Raw genomic sequence first — 21,912 nt, 5'->3', positions numbered from 1 at the left:
AATTTAAAATATAGCTAGGTAATGATACTATTACCGGTCCACGCATGCCACAATATCTCTAAGGCTGTACTGGGACACTTAGCCCGAACACTATACCTTGAAGAAGTGTTTTGTACCGCGAACAGCGCGGATGAAGATAACTACAGCCAGCTTCCCGGAACTAGGACCCCTGCATCGGGAGCGGGCATATCCTCAAGGCGAGGAAGGACGCGGTGGCTGTCTGGGCATTGATAGCGGGCATCCTGCGAAGCGAGAGCTATGCAGAAGGATTCGCTCGAAGGAATATTGCATCAAAAGTCTGCTGTTCTGGGATCGGCCTCTCAGTCGCAACAATGTCACCTGTGAGTGCGCTCGGTGTCCTGGCTTTCATCCAGCTGTGCTTCCTCCCGGCACTGGCACAGACATCTACGGAGAAAAACGATGTCAAGACCGAAAACACCGACGCGTTCGAGGTAAGGAGGGTCATTTGTGTCGCATCTTGCAAGTTTTTCTGAAATTGTGACGTCACAAACGCAAAGCCGTGGACTGAAAAGGAAACACGAGGAATAATGTTGCGTTATAGGCTGCAATATGCCGGCCGTGTATGACAGCTTAGCCTTACGTACTTGAATATCACCACCATGATCGGTTTTTGGAGCAATTTACGACCGCAGAAATATTAACTTCAGTTTTAGTGAGGTAAATCAGGTTTGGTGGCGCATAAGCAACATTGGCTATGCTGTGCCAGTCACAAAGTGTTAGAAAATAATCAATAAAAGTCGCTTTTGTTCTAGACCTGATTTACAAAGCCAGCTTCTTTTAACAAACTCACAACATTGCACAAGGTAATAAGCAGTTCGTATACTAAAATTAGATTGGAGTGAGAAGGCCCGACTTTTCTGTATAATTCACCGAAATAATTCTGCTCTCCAGCTACATACAGCGGCTTTTCATTAGGATATCTCTTACTGTTAATAGCTCCTGGCATTTTTCAAATGTTTCTTGTTCTTCCCGTTTAAGCAAATAGTTGGGCGTGAGGTCCATATGCCCAATTTGCAGTCTGCATAATATAACCTCAATAAGACGTTCTTCGTGGCAATATGTCCTCCGTTCGCTATGCAAGTGCTTAAACTAGGTAGAGCTTCTTGTTCAAGAGTCCTACTGCTGCTGCCGTTTTCATAACAAAGCCAGACGAACTGCGTGTGGGCTATTTTTTAGGGAAATTTTTATTTTTCTAGCCGGTTTCTGTGCTGCCACAAAAGCGCGTACATCAGCTTTTTAGCTCTCGCATACATCTCGTTAGATATGAAGAGAGCACCCAGCAGTACATTTGCTGGCACCATTTTCTCATCATTTTTGTCACTTTTAGTAAATATTTATCTAAACATTATTGCTTAAATAGCAAGTGGCGCCTCCATTTTACTATACGCTGATCACACGAGCCTGTTTGCCGCTAGCCACATTATTCATGATCCATTACTGAGAACTCGTACTATTCTTGGCAACCTTCCTATTTTGTCTCGTAATAATGCTCAAAAAGTTAATAGTTCTTGATCAAGGGCCGTATTCTCAAGGTGTCAGGCAGGCTGCCTTTTTTGTAAGCCAACAATTACCCTTCGACTATTCCCCAATTTTCATTCTTAACAAACGCAAAGTATTTGCGGGGCCACTTTCAGATCATACGAACAGTAAAAATCACATTGAGAAAGTAAGGAAATCATTCTCATCTTTCTCGGGTGTGTTATCATATTGACGCCATTTTTTTTTCTTAGGAAATTAAGTTACAGGTATAATATGCTGTGTTTGAATCGCGTTTGAGTTATTGTGCGCTTGTGTGGACTACCAATACAAAAAGATATCGTAATTATCTTCATCAACTTCAGAAACGCAGCGCTTCGATGCATAGCGAATGCACCTCATCCTTTTCTACTGCGCTACTTTTCTGTGATTATAACATATAAAAACTAGCTAACCTTTTTTGATTTTCGGCTACTGCATTCTCTTTCCTTCGCCTCCGCAAATCTTAGAACCTTTTAAAGCGAAGATTGTATTGGCCTGCTTCCGAAGCTGGTGTTCCGAAAAAACTCCTAATCCATGGTTCGCCCGCACCAAAGAAATAATAAACAAAGTAAATAAATTTTTCTTCTGGGGCTGCGGTTTGAACACGGGTCCCTCAGTCCGAAAGCGAGTGCCTTGAACACTAGGCCACGAGCTCAAGCTTGCCCAATGTGAACTGCATTGCAGCATACGAATGCTTTCGACTCATAATGCAAAATACAATTTAAAAGCAATACACTTGCTATGGGCGATTCATTGAAATATTTTGTGTTGGCGGACTAAAAGCAATCTGCTGGACAACGAGTAAGGTCGATATCAGGAACTGCATATTTTCGGCAAATTCCGACTTCGGGGAAATTGAATTTCTAAACTGCGTTTCTGTGATCGCGTGATGGCCCTTTCGTTTGGCGGCTGTACAGGCTCACGAATGCTGGAGAGAACATGAAAGATGTCACGCGGACTCCGCCCGAAAGCAGCTTTCAGGAGACGGCCACACCGTAGAAATAAATAAATAAATAAATAAATAAATAAATAAATAAATAAATAAATAAATAAGGAAAGAAAGAAACAAGAACGGAAAAGAAAAAAAGAAAGAAAGGAAGAAAGGAAAGCAGTACGTAAGGCATGCTTCGCTTGCCCCCCTTTCCCCGATAGGGAAATCGCTTCTGAATTTTTTAAAGTTTACCTCACAACTTCAAAGCGAAATAAGTGACGCATGTACCAGTGGGCAGGAGAAATGTTGAGTACCATGTGGGCGCTTAAAAATGTCATGTGCTTAAGATAACAAAGCATTGCAATGATGCTCTCTTTCGCGCAGTTATTTAAGTGAAGGTATGGTTTGTCGCACAGTTGTTAAGACACACCTCACCTTCACCTAAATAACTGCGCGAAACAAACTATTATTGCAATGCTTCCGACCCGAAAATAAATAGGTGCACGTTGTTGTAACACTGGAAGTAATGCAAATTAGACGAAGAGAAAAGGTGTAATTCTATATTTGACAACGTTTGCTCTATATAATATCCATTGACACTCTAAAAAAACGGCAGGAAGGTGAAGATAGAAGCTTGCGATGAAAAAAATGCGTAAGCAGGTGTTGTGTGCTCGAGCCGACGTTTCGACAAGTGGACTTGTCTTCTTCAAGGCTGGAACTTGAAGTTCCAGTTTTGAAGAAGACACGTCCACTTGTCGAAACGTCGGCTCGAGCATACACCTGCTTAGGGATTTTTACAGCGAAAGCTGTTATGAGATCATTTCACCGGCCGTTTTTGGCGCCGTAGTTGTCCGCCGCCGCCGCCGCCGCCGCCGCCGGTGTCCGTAACCAGTATCGCTCGAAATAAGAAAAAAACTAAATAAGAAAAAAATTCCAGGTTGGAACGAGGTTCGAACCTGGGTCCTCTGCGTGGGAGCCCAGTATTCAACCTCTGAACCATGCCGGTGGTTGAAACTGCTTTGCTAAAAGGTCCTATACAGGCTTCATGTCGGGAAGGAACCACATTAGCATATGCAATATAGCGTGGTAGAAGAGTAAAATAAGCACCAAGCGTAGCACAACGCGAATTCTGTAACCAGGCGTCACACAATGCGAATTGCGCAACGAGCAGGTTGTTGAATGCTTCCAACCCATTACAAAGGACCCTGCCATAATTCTTCATCATCAGGCACAGCATCAACAAAATGCGCATAATGCCTTACATGGGTTTAGCAGGTACCAACGCTCTCCGTAGAATGACAAAAAATGGCAGAGTGCCTGCTGGCCTACTTCTCAAAAAACGCACTTCCTCTGGGTCTCAGTAAAATTACAATAATTTATAGCGTAGTGGTTTCCTCGCAAGGGCACTTGTATTGGTTGCCAAGGAAGCCCATAAGCGTATGATCAATTCCCCGGCGTAGGGTAGCCAACCGGACTGCTGTCTGGTTAACGTCCTTGCCTTCTCCCTTTTTGTGTTCCTTCCTTCCTCGGGGTCTCAGTAAAGTTCTTCGCTCCCCCCCCCCGTCTCTTTCCCACGTCAACGTATGTTATACAGCATGACGGGAGAGGGAAATAGCGACCGGGCGTCACCCAATGCAAATTACATAACTGGTGGGCCGTTTAAAGATTCCAACCCATTACAAAGGGCTGAGCCATAATTCTTCATCGTCATCAGTCGTCGCGTGAACAAAGTGCACATAATGCCTCACAGACGTGTAGCTGGTGCCTCACTTCTCCGTAGAATGACGAATAATGGCTTAGTAGGTGCTTCCAAACTTCACAAAAATTGTGATTTATGGCGTAGTGGGTACCTTTCTAGTCTACTTGTATTGTAGCCCCAAGAGAGCTTAACGGGCTCTAGAAACGCCGCTCTTCCAGCTTTCGCTGTGACTGTGCTGCGGTTTTAGCGCAGGCCTGGCGTTTTTATTTTCCATTCGCAGACTGCGTGTTTTATAGCCCAGTGTAATATAATATCGTATGTCCTAGGCATCTTGACTGCATCGCTTATTTTAGAAATGTCATAAAATTTTGCTTGATTATAGCTTTGTTAGTAGGTGAGTGTGATTGATTTCTTTTTGATAAGTACCCTATAACACTTATGTTTAAAAATGGATGTTCCTTGTGTCGTGAGAAGACGTGCTGTTTGTGATCCCCCACGTTCTTTATTACTGGTCGCTCGAGCTTAGGCGCCACTTCATTATCGTCCACTAAAACACCGGCGGCTCGCAATAATGTGTTACACATGAACTTTGCGAGATCGTAATCCAATGTGTTCAAACATGGGCGTCTGATATGTTCTTTTTCCGATAGGATAATCCCTCCTGCCATATGAAGGCGTTCAGGCACGTTTAATCTGCATGTCGGAGCTTTTGGGCTAGAGCAACCCCAGCAAATGTGTTGTGAAATAAAAATGAGGTTGTGCGAATAGTGAATTTTAGGACGGAACGGAGTAAGAATAGAATAGCGATGACACTGAATCGAATACGAATCGAATAGTTTTCAAAGATATAGTAAGGCGACAATTTTCAAAGCGCGTCTGGAAAACTAAAGTAACCATTTTCGAAACTGCCCAAGAATTCCGCAACGTTTCATTGGAAATAAATATTCACTAGCTTTAACAATGGAACACTACGATTACATTTCACCGAAAAAATACCACATTTATGTCAAATGAGGAAATCTCGGGTAGAGGAGCAACGAGAGCCTTACAAATATTTTGTAACGCCAGGTTGAAATACAGCAGTGACTACAATATTCAAGGTGGGCACTTTATTACATAAAATTGATATATAATCTCTTAAACAATAATCATATCAACCAACAGCATCATGAATGACATGGTGAAGGCATTAGATTGTCAACTCTGCCGCTTCGGCGACACTGGCGTTTTAAGCCAAAACGTCTTCATCCTGTGGTCAATATATCGTGATAGTCCCGTATAACCTTGGGGTGCATGCCTCTTGCTAATTCGATTATTAAAACAAGAAACGTTACCCCTCTCCGTTCCAACTTTTTTCTTCTTTTCAGTTTTCTTTTCATCGGTGTTTATTATTCATAAAATATTCGGTATTTCTAATAGGGTGCATGCGATTCGTGTAACGCGCACCATAACGCCGCCGTAGCTCAGTGGTAGAGCATCGGACCCGTTATTCGAAGGTCACAGGTTCAGTCCCTGCCGGCAGCAAGTTATCGTTTCGTTCACTTTGCTTACTTTACATTTATATCCAATTATTGCAAATAACATCCACTATACTTGGCATTATTTTCTGTTAGTTCTCATTAATATTGTGTCTAACAAAGAAAGAACAACCCCTTAAAATCATATTTTCCTTCATTCATAGCTAGGGTCTCGTTCTGGCAGACTTGGGGCCTTCAGGTAATCGCCATGTAATCGCCGTCAGGTACAGGTGGCGTGAAGGATAAGTCGACGTGTATAACGGAATTAGGCGGGAGGCGTATGAAATCCATGCAGCTGAGACGACTTTGAGGTGGGTCGGTCGGATCGGAAAGCAGAGGCAAATCAAGGTGAAGAGAGCCGGCTCAACAGTCTATGAGGGCAGAGTGAGTGGCTAGGAAATCCATACCGAGAATGAGTTCATGAGGGCAATGTTCCATAACGGCAAAAAGAACGACTGCGCTTCTATCTTCAATAGTAACTCGGGCAGAGCACATGCCAAGGATAGCAGCAGTTCCCCCGTCGGCGACTCGTACGGCTCGGTTTAGTGCGGGCGTGACAACCTTCTTAAGTCGGCGGCGAAGAGCGGCACTCATAATGGACACATGCGCCCCAGTATCTATTAACGCTCTCACAGGAACATCGTCCACAGTAACGTCTAAAAGATTCCGGTTGGTAGTTAACGTCAAACGAGGATTTCTTGCTGAGGTCGTCGATGCAGCTCCACCTCCAGAAGCTGCACTGCCTAGTTTTCCTGTCGGAGGCGCTGCGAATAGGTCGGAGAGGCACCACGGCGAGATTGTGGGGGCGAGCGAGATTGACGGCGAGCAAGGGATGGTGAGTGGTCGTAGCGAGGTCTGGTCAGAGGTGCGGCAGGAGCAGAGAATGTGGTCGGCATAGAAGATGCAAGTGTTGAGGACGCCTGGGTGACAGAACTGGCCTGGTTTGTAGACCCATAGTGTGCCGGTGGAGCCCAGTGGTTGCGGCAATGGCGAGCGATATGACCACACTTAAAACGTATGGGCTTGTCGTCGAAGGTACGCCATTCGGACAGGTTGCGTTGTCGAGAATAGTTGGAAGCAAGTCGAGGAGCGGACGGCCGACGATAAAAAGGCTCAGCAGAGTATACAGGTGGAACAGGATGTAGGCCGACGTTCGATAATTCTTGACGGACGACGGCCTGGATCAAGGAAAGCGTGGTCGGGGAAGGCTCAGGCGTTGGGAATGGAGTGACTACCGGTTGCGCTGCCTCGACTTCTCGACGAATGATGCGGGTGAGTTTGTCACATGGAGGGGTCTGGCGGAAGACGTCATCACAAGAAGAAGTAGGCGCTGTGTTCGGAAGGCGCGTGATGCTTTGAGGTACGCGGCGGCATTTAGCCTGTTCGAGACGGCGGCATTCTTTAAGGATCGTGTCGATGCTCGCGACGTTGTTAAAAACCAGCAGATTGAAGGCGTCGTCGGCAAAACCCTTTAGGACGTGGTTAACTTTCTCGTCCTCCGACATGCGCTGGTCCGCCTTGCTACAAAGAGCCAAAACGTCAAGAATGTAGGAAACGTATGATTCCGTAAATGTCTGGGCGTGTGTGGCGAGAGCCTTCTTTGCAGTGAGCTTACGGCCAGAGGAATCGCCTAAAAGGTCGCGGATCTTCTCTTTGAAGAGATCCCAGCTCGTTATTTTGTCTTCGTGGGTTTCAGACCATGTCCGCGCAGTGCCGTCGAGGTAAAAAAGAACGTTAGCGAGCATGAGTGTGCGGTCCCAGCGGTGCGTAGCACTGACGCGCTGGTACCGGTGCAGCCAAGCGTCAACGTCGGTAGAACCATCTCCGGAGAAAGTGCCTGGATCTCGCGGGGGCGAGAGAGTGACGTAGGTTGTAGCTGGGGCGGAAGGGGTCGGCGGTGATGAAGCTCCGGCAGGCGAAGTCGGTGAGGGCTCGCTGGTGTTGCGACCGCTGCGGGTCTCCATCTCCACGGGAATCGTCCACCTCCACCAATAATGTTACGGGTAGCTTAGTAACTATTTATTAAATCGTTAAAGCAGCGCAGGGTGGACAAGATGGCGTCAGTCCAGCAACAACCAGAGAAGCGACGTCGTCTTCCTCGTCTTTCATGCAGCCACCGTATCGATTGATGGTCGTGAAGTTCAAAACATCACTCGTCCCAGCGCCAACGGGTTCCAAACTCTCCTCTCTTCGAGCCACAGTGGAATCCCTTAGTGAATGGGCAACATTCCATGAGTCTAAAGCAGCCCCTCAAAGCGTGCGATGTTTAAAACGGGGAATCTAAGATGAGTTCGTTCCCCATACCAATGAAATCTGTCATCTCGCTAAATGCTACGTAGGATCATGCTACAATGTTTACCGGGACGCTTTGGTATCAGTGGGCATCGTCACCTCGCTGTATACGCTGCCAGGTGTGCCCACGATAGACCACCGATACTGCGCGGCCATTTACCAAAAGAACTTCGCTAAACCGCATGTAGTGTCACGCTAATTCCCTGGAATGTTTTGCTAAACTACAATCGTCACTTATGCAGCCGCGATCCATTATTGCAGGTACTATAGCGAGCAGACATTTCTTGGAGCGACCCTAGGTTGCTGTGTCGCCTCTTCGATGGTGTAGCATTCACCAACTAACACAGCTATCGCATTGGTATGGCGGATTCAACTATGCGCGATGACTGTAAATGTGAAGAGACATTATTAGCGAGTTTTAGTATAGCGGAAAACAGCAAACGCAAGGGTTTAGCGTTAGCGTTAGCGTTGCGTGCTCCTAACTGCGCATGAGCAGAACGTAAACGTAGCCCGAGCTCTTACGTACGAACGCTATTTCTGGAATATAGCGTTCAACGCTAACGCACGCAAGAGATCCCGTACGTAAGGCAAGATGGCGGTGCCTGTTGAAGTGAGAGCCGTCCACTTCGAATCTTTGTAGCCGTCGTCCTGCATTATTAAACTTATTCATTCCCTAATAATGTTCGTGTTTGATTTAGATTTGAGTAATGAGGCTTCGCCAACCGTGTACCGCCGATAAAATAGCTCCGTTTTTGAGATACAAAGTGGATTTGCGCTGCAGAAGGCTTAGCAAGATTTGTTTGCAAGGTTCGCTCATGTTTTCTGTAGCAGCGCAGAGATGGCGACGCTGTCTTTAGTCGCCTCTTTCCAAGATACGGCCACAAGTGAAGCAGATACATGTCAGGCGTCGTTTCCCTTCATGCCTTTCGCGGCAGTACATGAATGTGACGCGTGATGCGTCCCAGCTTAAAAAGGCCAAGTAAAAGGGGTCTTGAAAAATTCTCGAACGCGGCATGTTGACAGAAACCAGTGTGTCAGAACCAAGGAGGTTGGTCAGAACTCAACACTTCTGCAAACGCGGCATGGAGACGCAACAGTGGTGACTTTGGATCAGCTCGACTTGGTGGTGCTTTTGTGGATTTTACAGTGCATTTAGTGTTTTTATGTCTAGATGGCGCCGTATGTGCTTGCGTTAGCGTTAGCGGGAATGCCTTCCGCTTTACTAAAAGACCACCAGTTGGCACGCAGCGCGTCCTGTTTTAGCGTTAGCGTTGAGACGCACGCTAACGCTAACGTAAGCGTTTCCCGCTATACTAAAACTCGCTACTTTAATTATATTTTGCCGCAGTTCTGAGTTCGACGAACATCGCCGGACTCTCCAGTGTGATTTCAGCAGATTTTCTGATACATGTTTTACTGCAGAAAAGAATCTTGGGGGCAAAGTATCACAGCTAATCAGCTCAGAAATAATAAGAATATCTGGGTTTTAACGTCCCAAAACCATGATATGATTATGAGAGACGCCGTAGTCGAGGGCTCCGGAAATTTCCACCACCTGGGGTTCTTTAACGTGCACCTAAATCTAAGTACACGGGCCTCGAGCATTCTCGCCTCCATCGAAAATGCAGCCGCCGCGGCCGGGATTCGATCCCGCAACCTTCGGGTCAGCAGTCGAGCACCATAACCACTAGACCACCGTGGCGGGCAGCTCAGAAAGCCATACAAGCCCTACGCAGCTATTTAGGCAACCGAATGATGTGATTGCCTGGAGATACGCTGCGCTGTGCATGTGGTTGTGCACTGTATACGCCGATGCTTTCCCACTTTCCCCTCTTTCTCTTTTACCTCTCATTCCCTTCCCCCCGTGTAGGGTAACAAACTGAACGTAGTCTAGTTGACCTCCCGGCCTTTCCTATATTCCTTCTGTATCGTTTCTCAGAACCCGCATTTTTAGATGCGAAGTATCTTAAAGGGGCCCTGCAACACTTTTCGAGCATGCTCAAAAAGCGCTGGCGATCGGTAGTCGAGGCTCCCGAGAACACGCGAGCCAAATATTATAGCGATGCGCACGGCCTGGAATTTACAATAAATTCTCAAAGTCAGCTGAAAATCGCTCCCTCTTCTCTCGACAAATGATGTATTAGTCCGCAAAATATGACGCGATTGTCGGCAGTTCCACCATTGGCTGATGTTATAATCACGATAACACCCTCATTATTACTTTCGTTGTTGATTTTGAGTTCAATAAGTAGATAATATGTATGTTTATATTATGTTATCGCGTTAAAAACACCGAACAAACATTAATATTAGCACTTCCGGTCTCACCGACAGCTCGTCTGCTCGTAGTTGCGTGGCTCCGTTTTCTTCGCCATGCGCAGTGCCGAAAACGTGAATATTTCTGTGCTTTTGACCATCGCCGGTTGTCGTTGAGAGTGGCAGCCGTTCGAGTGTTGCCTCGTCAGCTGAGAACTGCATCGTCGGCACGTTCTCACGACCGACCGAGGCACGGGCGCAGCGTGTCTCCGATAACAATGCTGGCGTCCGGTAATGGCGGCGCTTCGGGGTCGTCTGCCAGTGCCGTCTTACGAGGCGGTGTATCGGAGTATGGGCGGAAACCGATCTCATCTGTCATTCGTTCCAAACGAGCGCGCAGGTTTGCTTCCATGGTTGGCAGAGCGATGAAAACACTACGGCGTACGTTCGACGTGCACACCCAACATTACCAAACCGACGCGCAGTTTTCAAGCACGCGCGATCGACTCCGCTCGACGAGAACGACGCCAGCCGACCGGAAGTGGCGGCACAGACCACGTGGTTGCGCCCAGACGTCAGAGAGAAAAAAATGAAGAAAAAAACTCCGCCGGCGCTCTTGGGCGGAGCCTCGCTCCTCTGCGCTCCCCCCGTCGACTCGCTGCCTAGCTTTCCGCGCGCACTCGCGGCGCTGAGTTGAGGGAGAAAGCTGCGGAACGTGATCTCTATAATTTGGTAACACCACTTAGACTTGACGGATTCGAAAAATTTTTGCGGCATATGACTCGTGAAGAGTCATACGTCAATAATGAGACTATTCCAATATAACTAAGAAAGGTGTTGCAGGGCCCCTTTAAGGCCGAGCTCATTCCGGTGGTGGTGGTGGTGGTGGTGGTGTGCGGCGTGACCACCCTTACTGCGCATGCGCGTACCCTCTCCTCACACCTCCTCTCCACTCCCCCTCACCATTCCCCATGTCCTCTACCCCTCTCCCCTTCTCCTCTCCCTTCCCTCTCTCCACTCCCCCTCTCCCCTCCCCCTCTCAACTTTCCCTCTCCTCTCTCTCCTCCCCTCTCCACTTTCCCTCTCCCCCTTTCCACTCTTCCTCTGAAACGCGGGCTAGACATGCCGAAATTCTCTCCTGCGCAACGCCGCGATGAGCTCGAGTGCATGCGCGTCCCCTCCCCTTCTCTCTCCTCTCCTACGCTGCCCCCCTCTCTCCCGCCTGTCAACCGCGTTCCCCGCTCGCCCTGTGAGAATTAACGGCCAGGCTAGATGGAACATAGGACGCGCGTAGCGTCCCTCTTCGCGTTCCGCGACGCGAGGTCGGTAGTATGCCCAACGGACGCCAACGGAACGCGATCGTGCAAGTGCTCCGGCTTCGCATCGCCTCATGGTCCCCTTTAGCGGGAGATGGTGTAATTCTTTCCTTTGTTCTAATTTCCTTTTCGTATGCTTTAATTTCCGAATTTAGTTTGAGCATTGCTATAATGCACTTTGTAAGAAATAAAAATAAATATAAACATAAAACACATGTGCAGCACTGTCATCTTATCAAAACTTGCCTCATTTTACAGCAGTTATGCATTCAATATGTATGAAATGCAACTAAAGTGCAAAATAAAGCCCCAGCATGGGCACTATAGGATGTTGGCCAGGAGAGAAGCAGGTAGTCATTTTTCGGAGGTCTTCGTGTGCTGGGTCTCAGATCCAAGTTACTAAAGCAGCAAGGGCCCCCACTCGAGCTTGAAGTATCTGTAAAAAAAATTTGCACCCAATTTGCATTTCACATAAGGGCAGTGCTCAGTGCTCTCACACTGTGCAGTGCTCGTCATTCGCTGCGGCTATGACGAAACACAAAGTCCTCGAACAAAGCGTGCTTAAATGTGCTTGAATGCTGGCATACCTGGAAAAGATTCACAGTTTATTCTCTTAAGCTGCTACTCAAGAACTGCGCTTATGTGTTTGACAATAGGAAGTTCCAAGGTGTACTAAATATTAGGTACTTGATTCCTTCCTGTGGATTTATTCCATAAAAATTTATTCCATAAAAACGTTCGCAGATTCTTGCTGCCATTCCGTACGCCGAGGCTATCAAAGACACGAATACGAACCCCTTGTTCAAGTGCCTGACAGGGAGACGGATCGTGTACGACCCCATCAGTCCGTCAGCCACGTACGAGTGGTCACTGAACGCAGGTGACGGACAACCAAGGTGAGAGTTGTCCCCGTTCCGATTGCAGAATGCGGTCATAGGAAATTATATATGTATACGGGAAGAGGAGATGACGTGGTACCGTTTTCGCACAGCGCCCATGGTTTCCTCCAAATTAAATAAATTTAAGGCCACGTCACGCCGTAACTCAACACAATGTGACCATCTCCTAGTTTTCGCTGAGCAAAAATACTGTGCGTAAAAATTTGTTGAGAACGGTGGTTGAAGGCTGCGGCTAGTATCAACCAATCAGAAACATGAGCGTGCGAAAGCATTACGTTCCTAGACCGTAGAGCACCGTCTGGAAAATAGGCCCGGCTAAGTCTAACCCGTTAAATGCATGATTGCAAAGCACCAGATTGTTCAACTTTCTTCCATGCTAAATTTCTGTTAAGTCCAGAGTTGTACGTAACGCGTTACAAGTAATCGATTACTTGTAATAAATTGCATTTTCTTGTAATTTTCTAATATAACCGATTGCTTTTTCGAAACTCTAACATTCTGGATAAGTCAATTACACTTTTTTATAATTTATTACCGGTAATCAATTATTTTTTTTTCCAAAATCAAGTTTCAGCCAGTGTTCCTTGGCAGTTCTCGTCCCCAACAATATGCGACCGCTCTGTAGGGACCTCCCGTCAGACGAGACGGAGGGTGAGGGGGGGTACCTACACAGTCTATTTTTTTACCTTTTCCTTGATCTTACCTTTGACGCCTTACCCGACCGCCAGCAACAGAGAAGCGCTACGCTTCATAGAGGACATGGACACTAGCATCGAAGCATTACGCAACTACGAGCTGGTGTGTAAGGTGTCCCTAAGGTATAATGCCGCCCTTCCTTCTAGCGCATGCATTGACAGAGTGTTCAGTGTGGCAGCTGACCTCTTAACAAGGAAACGTGGAAGAATCAGCCACGACCACTTTGAAGAATATGCTACCTAAAACATCAAGCCTGTTGGGACGAAGCCCTCGCTATGAAAGTACAAAAGAAGGGGAATTCCTTCTTTCATGCTTCTGTGATATGGTGTTACTGACAACAGGAGTTTTCTTATTGGCCAGCCGCCACCTCGTGCGAAGATCACCTGCCTCGTGAGTCCCTCTTTCAAAAGAAAGAGTGTTCCACACTCGCTGCTGGGCTTCCACTGGCGCTGGCTAACACGACTAGGTATTAAGCACTGTAGAGGCGTTTATTCACGGCGGGAATGACGGCGACGATGTGCAACGACGACAGTCACGACAGAGCGCAGGCTCGCAGACTCTCACGAGCAAGAGCACGAAGGGCGTGCTCTCCGAGAAGAGGCGAAGAGAGCGACCCACTAGAAGGCGCTCGAGGGGACGGCCCATTACAGCGTTCCAATGCTTCTCTACAATTACTTCGGTGTAGAGAAGCATTGGAACGCTGTAATGGGCCGTCCTCTCGACAACTTGGGCGTAACTCAGTAGTGCAGGAGCCGGATGGTGCTGGTGGTACTCAGGCATGACCTCCGCGATTTCCTGCTAAATCTCTCGACGGAGGGGAGAGAGAAGAGTGGTTGACGGCTGTTGAACGTACTGAGGTTGACCAAAGTCCAGCAGAGATAACTGGCGCGCGATTTTCTCGCGCACGAATGACTTCACCTCTGCGAGCAAGGTGGAGTGGTCGGATATGGTCGACAAGCCAGCGAGCTCGGCGTCGCGGGATGGAGAGCGACGGGTCATCGACCGCTGCCGGCGCAGCTCCTCGTAGCTCTGGCAGAGCGTTATGACCTCGGCCACTGTGCTGGGGTTTTTGGCGAGCAGCATCGTGAAGGCATCGTCGTCAATGCCTTTCATAAAGTGCCTCATCTTGTCAGATTCCGACATGGTGGCGTCGGCTTTCTTACACAAATCGAGGATATCTTCAATGTAGCTGGTAAAGGTTTCGCCGGCCTGCTGAGCTCGTTCTCGCAAACGCTGTTCGGCCTGCAGCTTACGAACGGCAGGGCGGCCAAACACGTCGACGGTGGCGGTCTTGAAAGCGGACCACGTCGGGAAATCAGATGCATGGTTGCTCTACCACATGCCTACCACACCCGCGAGGTAGGAAACCAAGTTGCTCAGCTTGCCTGCTTCGTCCCATTTATTGGAGACACTCACCCGTTCGTAAATCGCCAGCCAGTCCTCCACGCCAGTGCCATCCGCGCCGGTGAAGACAGGAGGGTCGCGGATACGGGGGACACTGGGAGAAGCGGTCTGGGCAGGAGGCAGCGCTTGCTGAGTGGCGTCTTGCGGCATGGTAGATGGCACGGTACGGGATCGAAGCTCCAGGGGCATTGAATGGAGACCGATGTTGTGGGGACGGTACAGCACACTCCACCCCTTTGTAGAGGCGTTTATTGACGGCGGGATTGAAAGCGACGATGCGCAACGACGACAGTCACGACAGAGCGTAGACTCGCAGACTCTCACGAGCAAGAGCACGAAGGGGTGGGGGCGTGCTCTCGGAGAAGAGGTGAAGAGAGCGACCCACTAGAAGGCGCTCGAAAGGACGGCCCATTACAGCGTTCCAATGCATCTCTACAGCGCATATAAGTACTCTACAAGAAGTGGACGAGGGAGCGCCCTCCGTCCTTGTTCAAATGGTAGAGCACCGCACACGTAATTCGTAGGTTGTGTGTAGGGATCCCACCGACGGAAAGGGTGCTGTTTCGCCTATTTTAATTATTTTCAATTTACGTAAGAATTATTACCCTTCAGTTAAGAAACCACAAATAATATCCCCTATGATTTGCTTGGCTTAATTGTCTCTCGGTTTCATTAGTTGTGTACCTTATCACAGAAGCCAGCGTAAGCCTCCCAGCCTTCACGCAAGCCTCCTGCCTTCCCTCTACCATGCAAGCTACAGTAGTTCGTTGTAGTTTAAAGAAACTTGTGCTGTTGTTTTGCGGCAATAAAAGTTTAAGGAAAGTGATGCAGAAGTACTCAATTATATTTCTGCAATTACTCAGTTGCGAGGGGTGTTCAAATGAAAAGGTACGAAACGTCGTAACAACATGACCGTTTACATAGATGCCTATGCTCCTATGGGAGAATTACCGAGAAATCCAGGGATGCGATTGGAGTCACTGCCGTGGATTGCAGCATACGGGGGCGCCCGCATGCACAGTATAGAGAGCAGAGCCTCTTATAAAGAGCGCCGTCCAATCGACGCGATAGTGCGTGTGCGGACAGGATGGCATTCACATTGCCAAATTCGGCGATTGAGGAGTAACGCGTCGTTATTCGATTTCTGACAGCGGAAGGCGTTAAACTGGCCAACATTCGTTGCCGGGGATTTTCACGTGTTTGGTCCCCTGATAAAAAAAACACCTGAAGGGGAAGCGCTTAAACTATGACGACGAACTCAAGGACGCTGTGAAGGACTGGGTCTCATCACGGCCACAGGAATTGTGGGAACAATAAATCCTTCAGCTCGTTCATCAATGGAATCGTTACGATCAGGCACATAGTGTACACTTTGAATGAACTCTTCATTTATATCCACAGTGCCGTTTCGCACCTTTCCATTTGAACACCCCTTGTACAGTTCTGTGGCTCTAATTGACCACTATAATCAATTACCTTTTAAATAGTAATTCTAATTGTAATCGCTTACTTATTCTTTATAACTTGTACAACTCTGGTCAAGTCTCAGGTGAACGTTTCTTAGTTCAACTGAGAAGCATTGCCAAAAGGCAAGAATTCACCTTTAACGGGTGGCAGAAGAAAAAGATTCTAGCGCAACCTGGCATTGTTCCATAGCACTCTTAGTGTGTACATTACTATTTACACATTGTTGAATAACAAGCAGCAAGGATATTGTGGAAAATTTATTTAGCAAATTTAATTTTAAAAAGTAAAGAAACCGAACCCGCCCGCACATTATCAGATGGAGTAATGAGGCGGCGCACCGCATGGCTCGAGGGATTACACACCCAGCATCGATTAGTGCCGACTCAGGGAATACCGACGAATGTTAGTGGGAAGATAGAATTATCGCATTTCACGAAATTCCAGACACCATAGATTGCATAGGAGTACATTCCCACCGCCTCACCCGAAATTAAGCAAGAAACAGTCTGTCGAATGGCGGCAGTTACAAACCCGATCCTACCCGAGTCCAACTGTCATACATATAATACACCGAGATTTATACACGTGCGACAAGTGCAGACATTGCGACTCTAGAGCCACCTTAGAGCATATACTATGGGGATGTCCAGATATATTAAAGAATAGCCGCGATGCAGCCTTAAAAAGCGACAGCCTCCGCGCGCGCTGGGAGTCTGTGTTGCTCAGCTCGGACCTGGAGCACCGACTCTGGGGCGTCCAGCGAGCCGAGGAAGCCGTCAAGGGCCAGCAACCCTTGGCCAAAGCCTAGGCGGGATCCAGGCCCATCCAACCAATTCGCAGGGCAATCAATAAAGTTAATTCATCTTATCTGAACAACTCGGCACTCCTGTAGGTCTAGAAGAAGTTGTAGTAGCTGAATTGTTCACGTTGCTGTTGCCAGCTGTATACATTCCAGCTCGCACATCAGTAAATTTGTTTACTGAATACGCACGCTATCGCTTCCTCTTCAAAAGCTTGCACTGTCGCACAACTGTAGTTGACGTTGTAGATGGGACCACAATAAAGCACGGCGCCCCGCGCGAGACAGAACCAACGCGCCCTCCGAAGGTGCGCCAGTTACGTGCGTAGTAGTCCGCGCGTTGTTCCAATAATTGGTGCTCCCTCAATCGTGAGCTTGTCGACGATCAGCTGGTTTCTGACGCGGCAACCTCATCTTCTATCGAGGTTATCCAGGTGACTTGGCTTTTCACGTTGCCACATTTTATTGTCACCTGGATACGAACGCATGTGGCAAGGCTAAGCAGGCGGGTGACGGTTCAATTCCAGGCATGGAGGATGGAAACGGTTAAAGGGCCCCTCACCAGGCCACATAGCAAATTTTACTTAGACGCTGAAAGTTGTTGTGTGCCGAATAAAGAGCAGTATGCCGCAAGAATTTTTCAAATCGCTTCATTACGAGCTGAGAAAAACAATAATTTGTAGCGGCGCGAAAGCATGATGCAAGGAGGCGAGTTTCAAACCCTTGCCACTCGCCCCGTGTAGCCTTGGCAAGCCAAATCCCTTCCCTGCCCTCTTCACTTGACATATACGCATGAACACGTCATGCGCATGCATCGTCACGTGCGCATGACGTGCCCGAGCCAGCCCGAGCACGCGAGCGGCGTTGCACGGCCGCTACCCTTTTTTCTATGTAGCGGCCGTGGGCGTTTTGTCGGCGTTCTCTGTGGTGTACTGCCTGTTTCTGCGGGACGGGCATGAAAGTTCAGACATTTGTAAGGGCACGAGAGTGGCGGTATCATGAGCCAGTGCCGCATTAACGTTTACTTGGACGCGGTAGAATAAATGAGCCTAATGAGTGCTCGAACGCGCCAGAACATTGCTTTCATTTCCAGGGCTGGCGTCTACTCGATGCGCTAACCGCGGTGACATGAACGCATGGGAAAGGGAGGCACATTAGCCCCGCATCTCGCTGCAACTCACGAAAAAAAATGAAAAAGACGCACACATTCCCTTTGTGTATCTCATTACTTCTCTCAAGTTTCATTAATCTATTCAAGCAACAAATTACACAAACTACACATGTCGTGTAAAATAATTATCGCAGTGTCACGTGCTACTGTTGGCGACGTCAGAGCACAGTCGTCTACGTAGAGGAGCGACGTCACAGCACTACCATCTACGTAGGGCCATTTTCTCATGTACGTCATCCCCTCATTCTCTAAAGCGCGGGCCCGCGAGAGGAAGGGCAAGTAGCGTTCATTTTGAAATTTGACCCATTTCCGCGGCGCGTAGCGTTGCAAATTTTGGCAGACGTGATCGTGAACACTTAATGTATGCATTGCTCTCATTAGCTCAAAATTGTCAAACCTGGTGAGGGGCCCTTTAAGAGTTAAACATCGCGAAATGTGAAAGAAGAAAGAAAGAAGAAAGAAAGAAAGAAAGAAAGAAAGAAAGAAAGAAAGAAAGAAAGAGAGAAAGAAAGAAAGAAAGAAAGAAAGAAAGAAAGAAAGAAAGAAAGAAAGAAAGAAAGAAAGAAAGAAAGAAAGAAAGAAAGAAAGAAAGAAAGAAAGAAAGAAAGAATTTAAGTATGTCACGCACGCACCCGCCAAAGTTCACTTGCCCCCATTTCCCCATAGGGTACGCGTACCTGCATTTCTTTTATTATAGTTGTGGGTTTTCACATCGAGAAATGCCGCATTCTCTGTGTGGAGTTCAGTGATTTTCCGTGTTTCTGTACAATACAGCCATGATGTTTACTTACCTGTTCACAACACCTACAGCGACGAGGATTTGGGGCCGTGTAGAAGAAATTTAGTTTCTCCATTAAGTCTAAGCTCAAAAAATTCGGCAGATCCCACGCACTGTGGGAATCGATGTGATGCGAAGCAGCCAGCAAAGAGCTGCATACATCGCCTTGTTTGTCTTTGAGCCAAATGAAATCATTCATGCCATGGCATCTAGTCCACCATATATCGCATGTTTGCATCGCACGCATGCATGTACAATCTAGTGCGCACCATGCCAATGAAACTCATATTCTGGTATATAAATGCATGACCTGTCGTTTATGTTCATCACGCACTCGTGTCATGCCATACCAATTTTGGTATATATCACGTTAACAAAACGGCCGGAAGCGCACCATGACAGTGGCATGTAAATCATACCGTACATGACATGCATAACATGATTCGCATCTTAAGACCTCTCATTTATGTTCGTCATACAGTCACATCGCGCAATACCAATTTTGGTGTATATCAAAGGAGCAAATTGGCCGCGAGTGCACCATGAGTAGAGCATGTAAATCATGCCATACATGGCATGAATATTATGGTTTTTCATGTTACCACCTGTCACTAATGTTCATCATACAGTCACATCGCGCAATGCCAGTTTTGGTCTATACCAAGCTATCGAAACGGCGCGAATGCACCATGAGCGTGGCATGTAAGTCATGACATACATGGCATGCATGTCATAGTTTTCACGTTACCACCTGTTATTCATGTTCTCATACAGTCATATCGCGCAATACCAATTTTGGTGCATATCAAGCTAGGAAAACGGCCGCAAATGTATCATCAGTGTGGCTTGCAAAACATGTCGTACATGACCTGCATGTCAATGATTTCCATGTTACCACCTTTCATTTACGTTCGTCATACAGTGGTGTCGCGCAATACCAATTTTGGTGTATACCAAGCTAGCGAAACGGCCGGGAATGCACAATGAGCGCGGCATGTAAATCATGACATACATAGCCTGCATGTCATGATTTCCATGTTACCACCTCTCATTTATGTTCGTCATGCAGTCGCATCACGCAATACCAATTTTGGTGTGTCAAGCAAGCGAAACGGCACGAGTGCGTCATAACCATGACATGTATATCATGTCGTGCATGTCATGATTTTCATGTTACCACGTCTCATTTACCGTCGTCGAGCAGTCGCTTCACGCAATAGCAATTTTGGTGTACATCAAGCTAGCGAAGCGGCCGCGAATGCATCATGAGCGTGGCAATGAAACCATGACATACATGACATGCATGTCATGGTTTTCATCTTACCAACTGTCATTCATGTTCTTCATACAGTCCCATCGTGCAATACAAATTTTGGTGTATATCAATCTACTGAAACTGCCGCTAGCGCATCATGAGCCTGGCATGTAAATCAGGTCGTACATGACTTGCATGTCATGATTTTTATGTTACCACGTCTCACTTACGTTCGTCATACAGTCGTGTCACGTAACACCAGTTTTGGTGTATATCACGCAAGCGAAACGGACGCGAATGCACCATGACCGTGGCATGTAAATCATGACATACATGACATGCATGTCATCGTTTTCATCTTACCACCTGTTATTCATGTTCTTCATAAAGTCACATCGCACAATACCAATTTTGGTGTATATCAGTCTAGCGAAACGGTCGCGAGTGCGACATGAGCGTGGCATGTAAATCATGTCATACATGACATGCATATCATGATTTTCATGTTACCACGTGTCAGTTACGTTCGTCATACAGAAATGTCTCGTCATACCAGTTTTCGTATGTATCCCTTCATTTAAACGGCCGCGAGCGCCCCGAGACCATGTCATGTAAATCATGCTGCACATGACATGCACGTCATGATTTGCATGTTAGGACCTGTCGTTATGTTCGTCACGAACTCTTGTCACGCCGTACCAATTTTGATATATGTGAAATTAACGGAACGGCCGCAAGAGCCCAAAGGCCGTGGAATGTAAATCATGCTGTTCATGACATGCGTGTCATGTTTTTCATGATATGACCTGTGATTTATGTTCGTAATAAGGCCATGTTTTGACACACCAATTTTGGTATCCGTCCGATTAACGAAACGGCCAGGAGAGCACAAAGTCGTAGGCGGCTAGATAGATAGATAGATAGATAGATAGATAGATAGATAGATAGATAGATAGATAGATAGATAGATAGATAGATAGATAGATAGATAGATAGATAGATAGATAGATAGATAGATACGCTCAAAGTCGCAGAAGTTCGCTAAGAAATGCTTCGCATTTAAAGAAAAGAAGAGTACGATCATTCTTTCATTTGATAGTACTCACTTGCACTTATGTAACTCTCCTTAAAAAGACACATTAACTTTCTATGGAGATCATTGGACTCTCGTTGGAGAGTCGTACCTTCCATGCTATTTTAAAAATATTTATCACTAACGAATATTTCGGTTGAACCATGAGTTTAATATGCACTGTTGGATTTATTATTTCGACTTTTAAAATATTGTCACGTGGTCGTGACGTCGACGAAGACAGCAGTCGGCGTTTGCAGGATGAAACTGTTTATTTGGCCGAACTTGTGGCCGGAAAATGAGAACTAGAACTACAGCAATACACGCTGTACAAAGATAGCGGCGAACAGGGCGTCGTCCGTCGATCAACTGAGAAGTGGTGAAGCGCCTCGGCTTTTATACAGGCGCTATCGAACTTTCCAGCGATATCGCTGCTTGTTGCGCATGTTCTAGAATAAGCTCGGGCGTTCGCGTCTTGCGCGCAAGCTTAACAAAACGATCTACTAATCTCGCGAAGCTTCTCGAACACTGAGGCGCGGTTCGCGCTGAGCGTTGTTGGCCGTCTTTCTGGGCGAAAACGGAATACAACAAAAGTGATAATAAGGAACACGTGTGGCAATGCCCCCCTCTGAAAAAGCATCGTCCCGATGCTTAAAACAGAATATGGGGGGGGTATGGTCAATGCATGCAATAACAATAAAAAAAGAAAGTACAATAAACAATAATCGCAAGCGAGAAAGTACAATAATAAAGGAAAAGTACAGCCTTCAGATCACTAACGCGCGTAATATGGCTTGAGGCGCACGACATGGACGACTTCA

General features: G+C 47.1%; 1 protein-coding gene across 1 annotated transcript in view; it reads left to right on the top strand.

The window, feature by feature from the left end:
• Positions 1-275: 275 nt before the first annotated feature.
• Positions 276-21,912, top strand: part of LOC119395834 (uncharacterized) — a 35,521-nt gene continuing 13,884 nt past the window's right edge. The window contains exons 1-2 of the mRNA XM_037662844.2: positions 276-452; positions 12,295-12,446. Of these exons, the coding sequence (XP_037518772.1) occupies positions 333-452; positions 12,295-12,446 (272 nt within the window). The 5' untranslated portion in view covers positions 276-332. The remainder of the gene's footprint in view (positions 453-12,294; positions 12,447-21,912) is intronic.

The sequence above is a fragment of the Rhipicephalus sanguineus genome, chromosome 6 (assembly GCF_013339695.2).
Source record: "Rhipicephalus sanguineus isolate Rsan-2018 chromosome 6, BIME_Rsan_1.4, whole genome shotgun sequence".
Classification (NCBI taxonomy): domain Eukaryota; kingdom Metazoa; phylum Arthropoda; class Arachnida; order Ixodida; family Ixodidae; genus Rhipicephalus; species Rhipicephalus sanguineus.
Note: the sequence above shows the minus strand (reverse complement) of the source record. Positions and strands in the feature narration are given on the sequence as shown.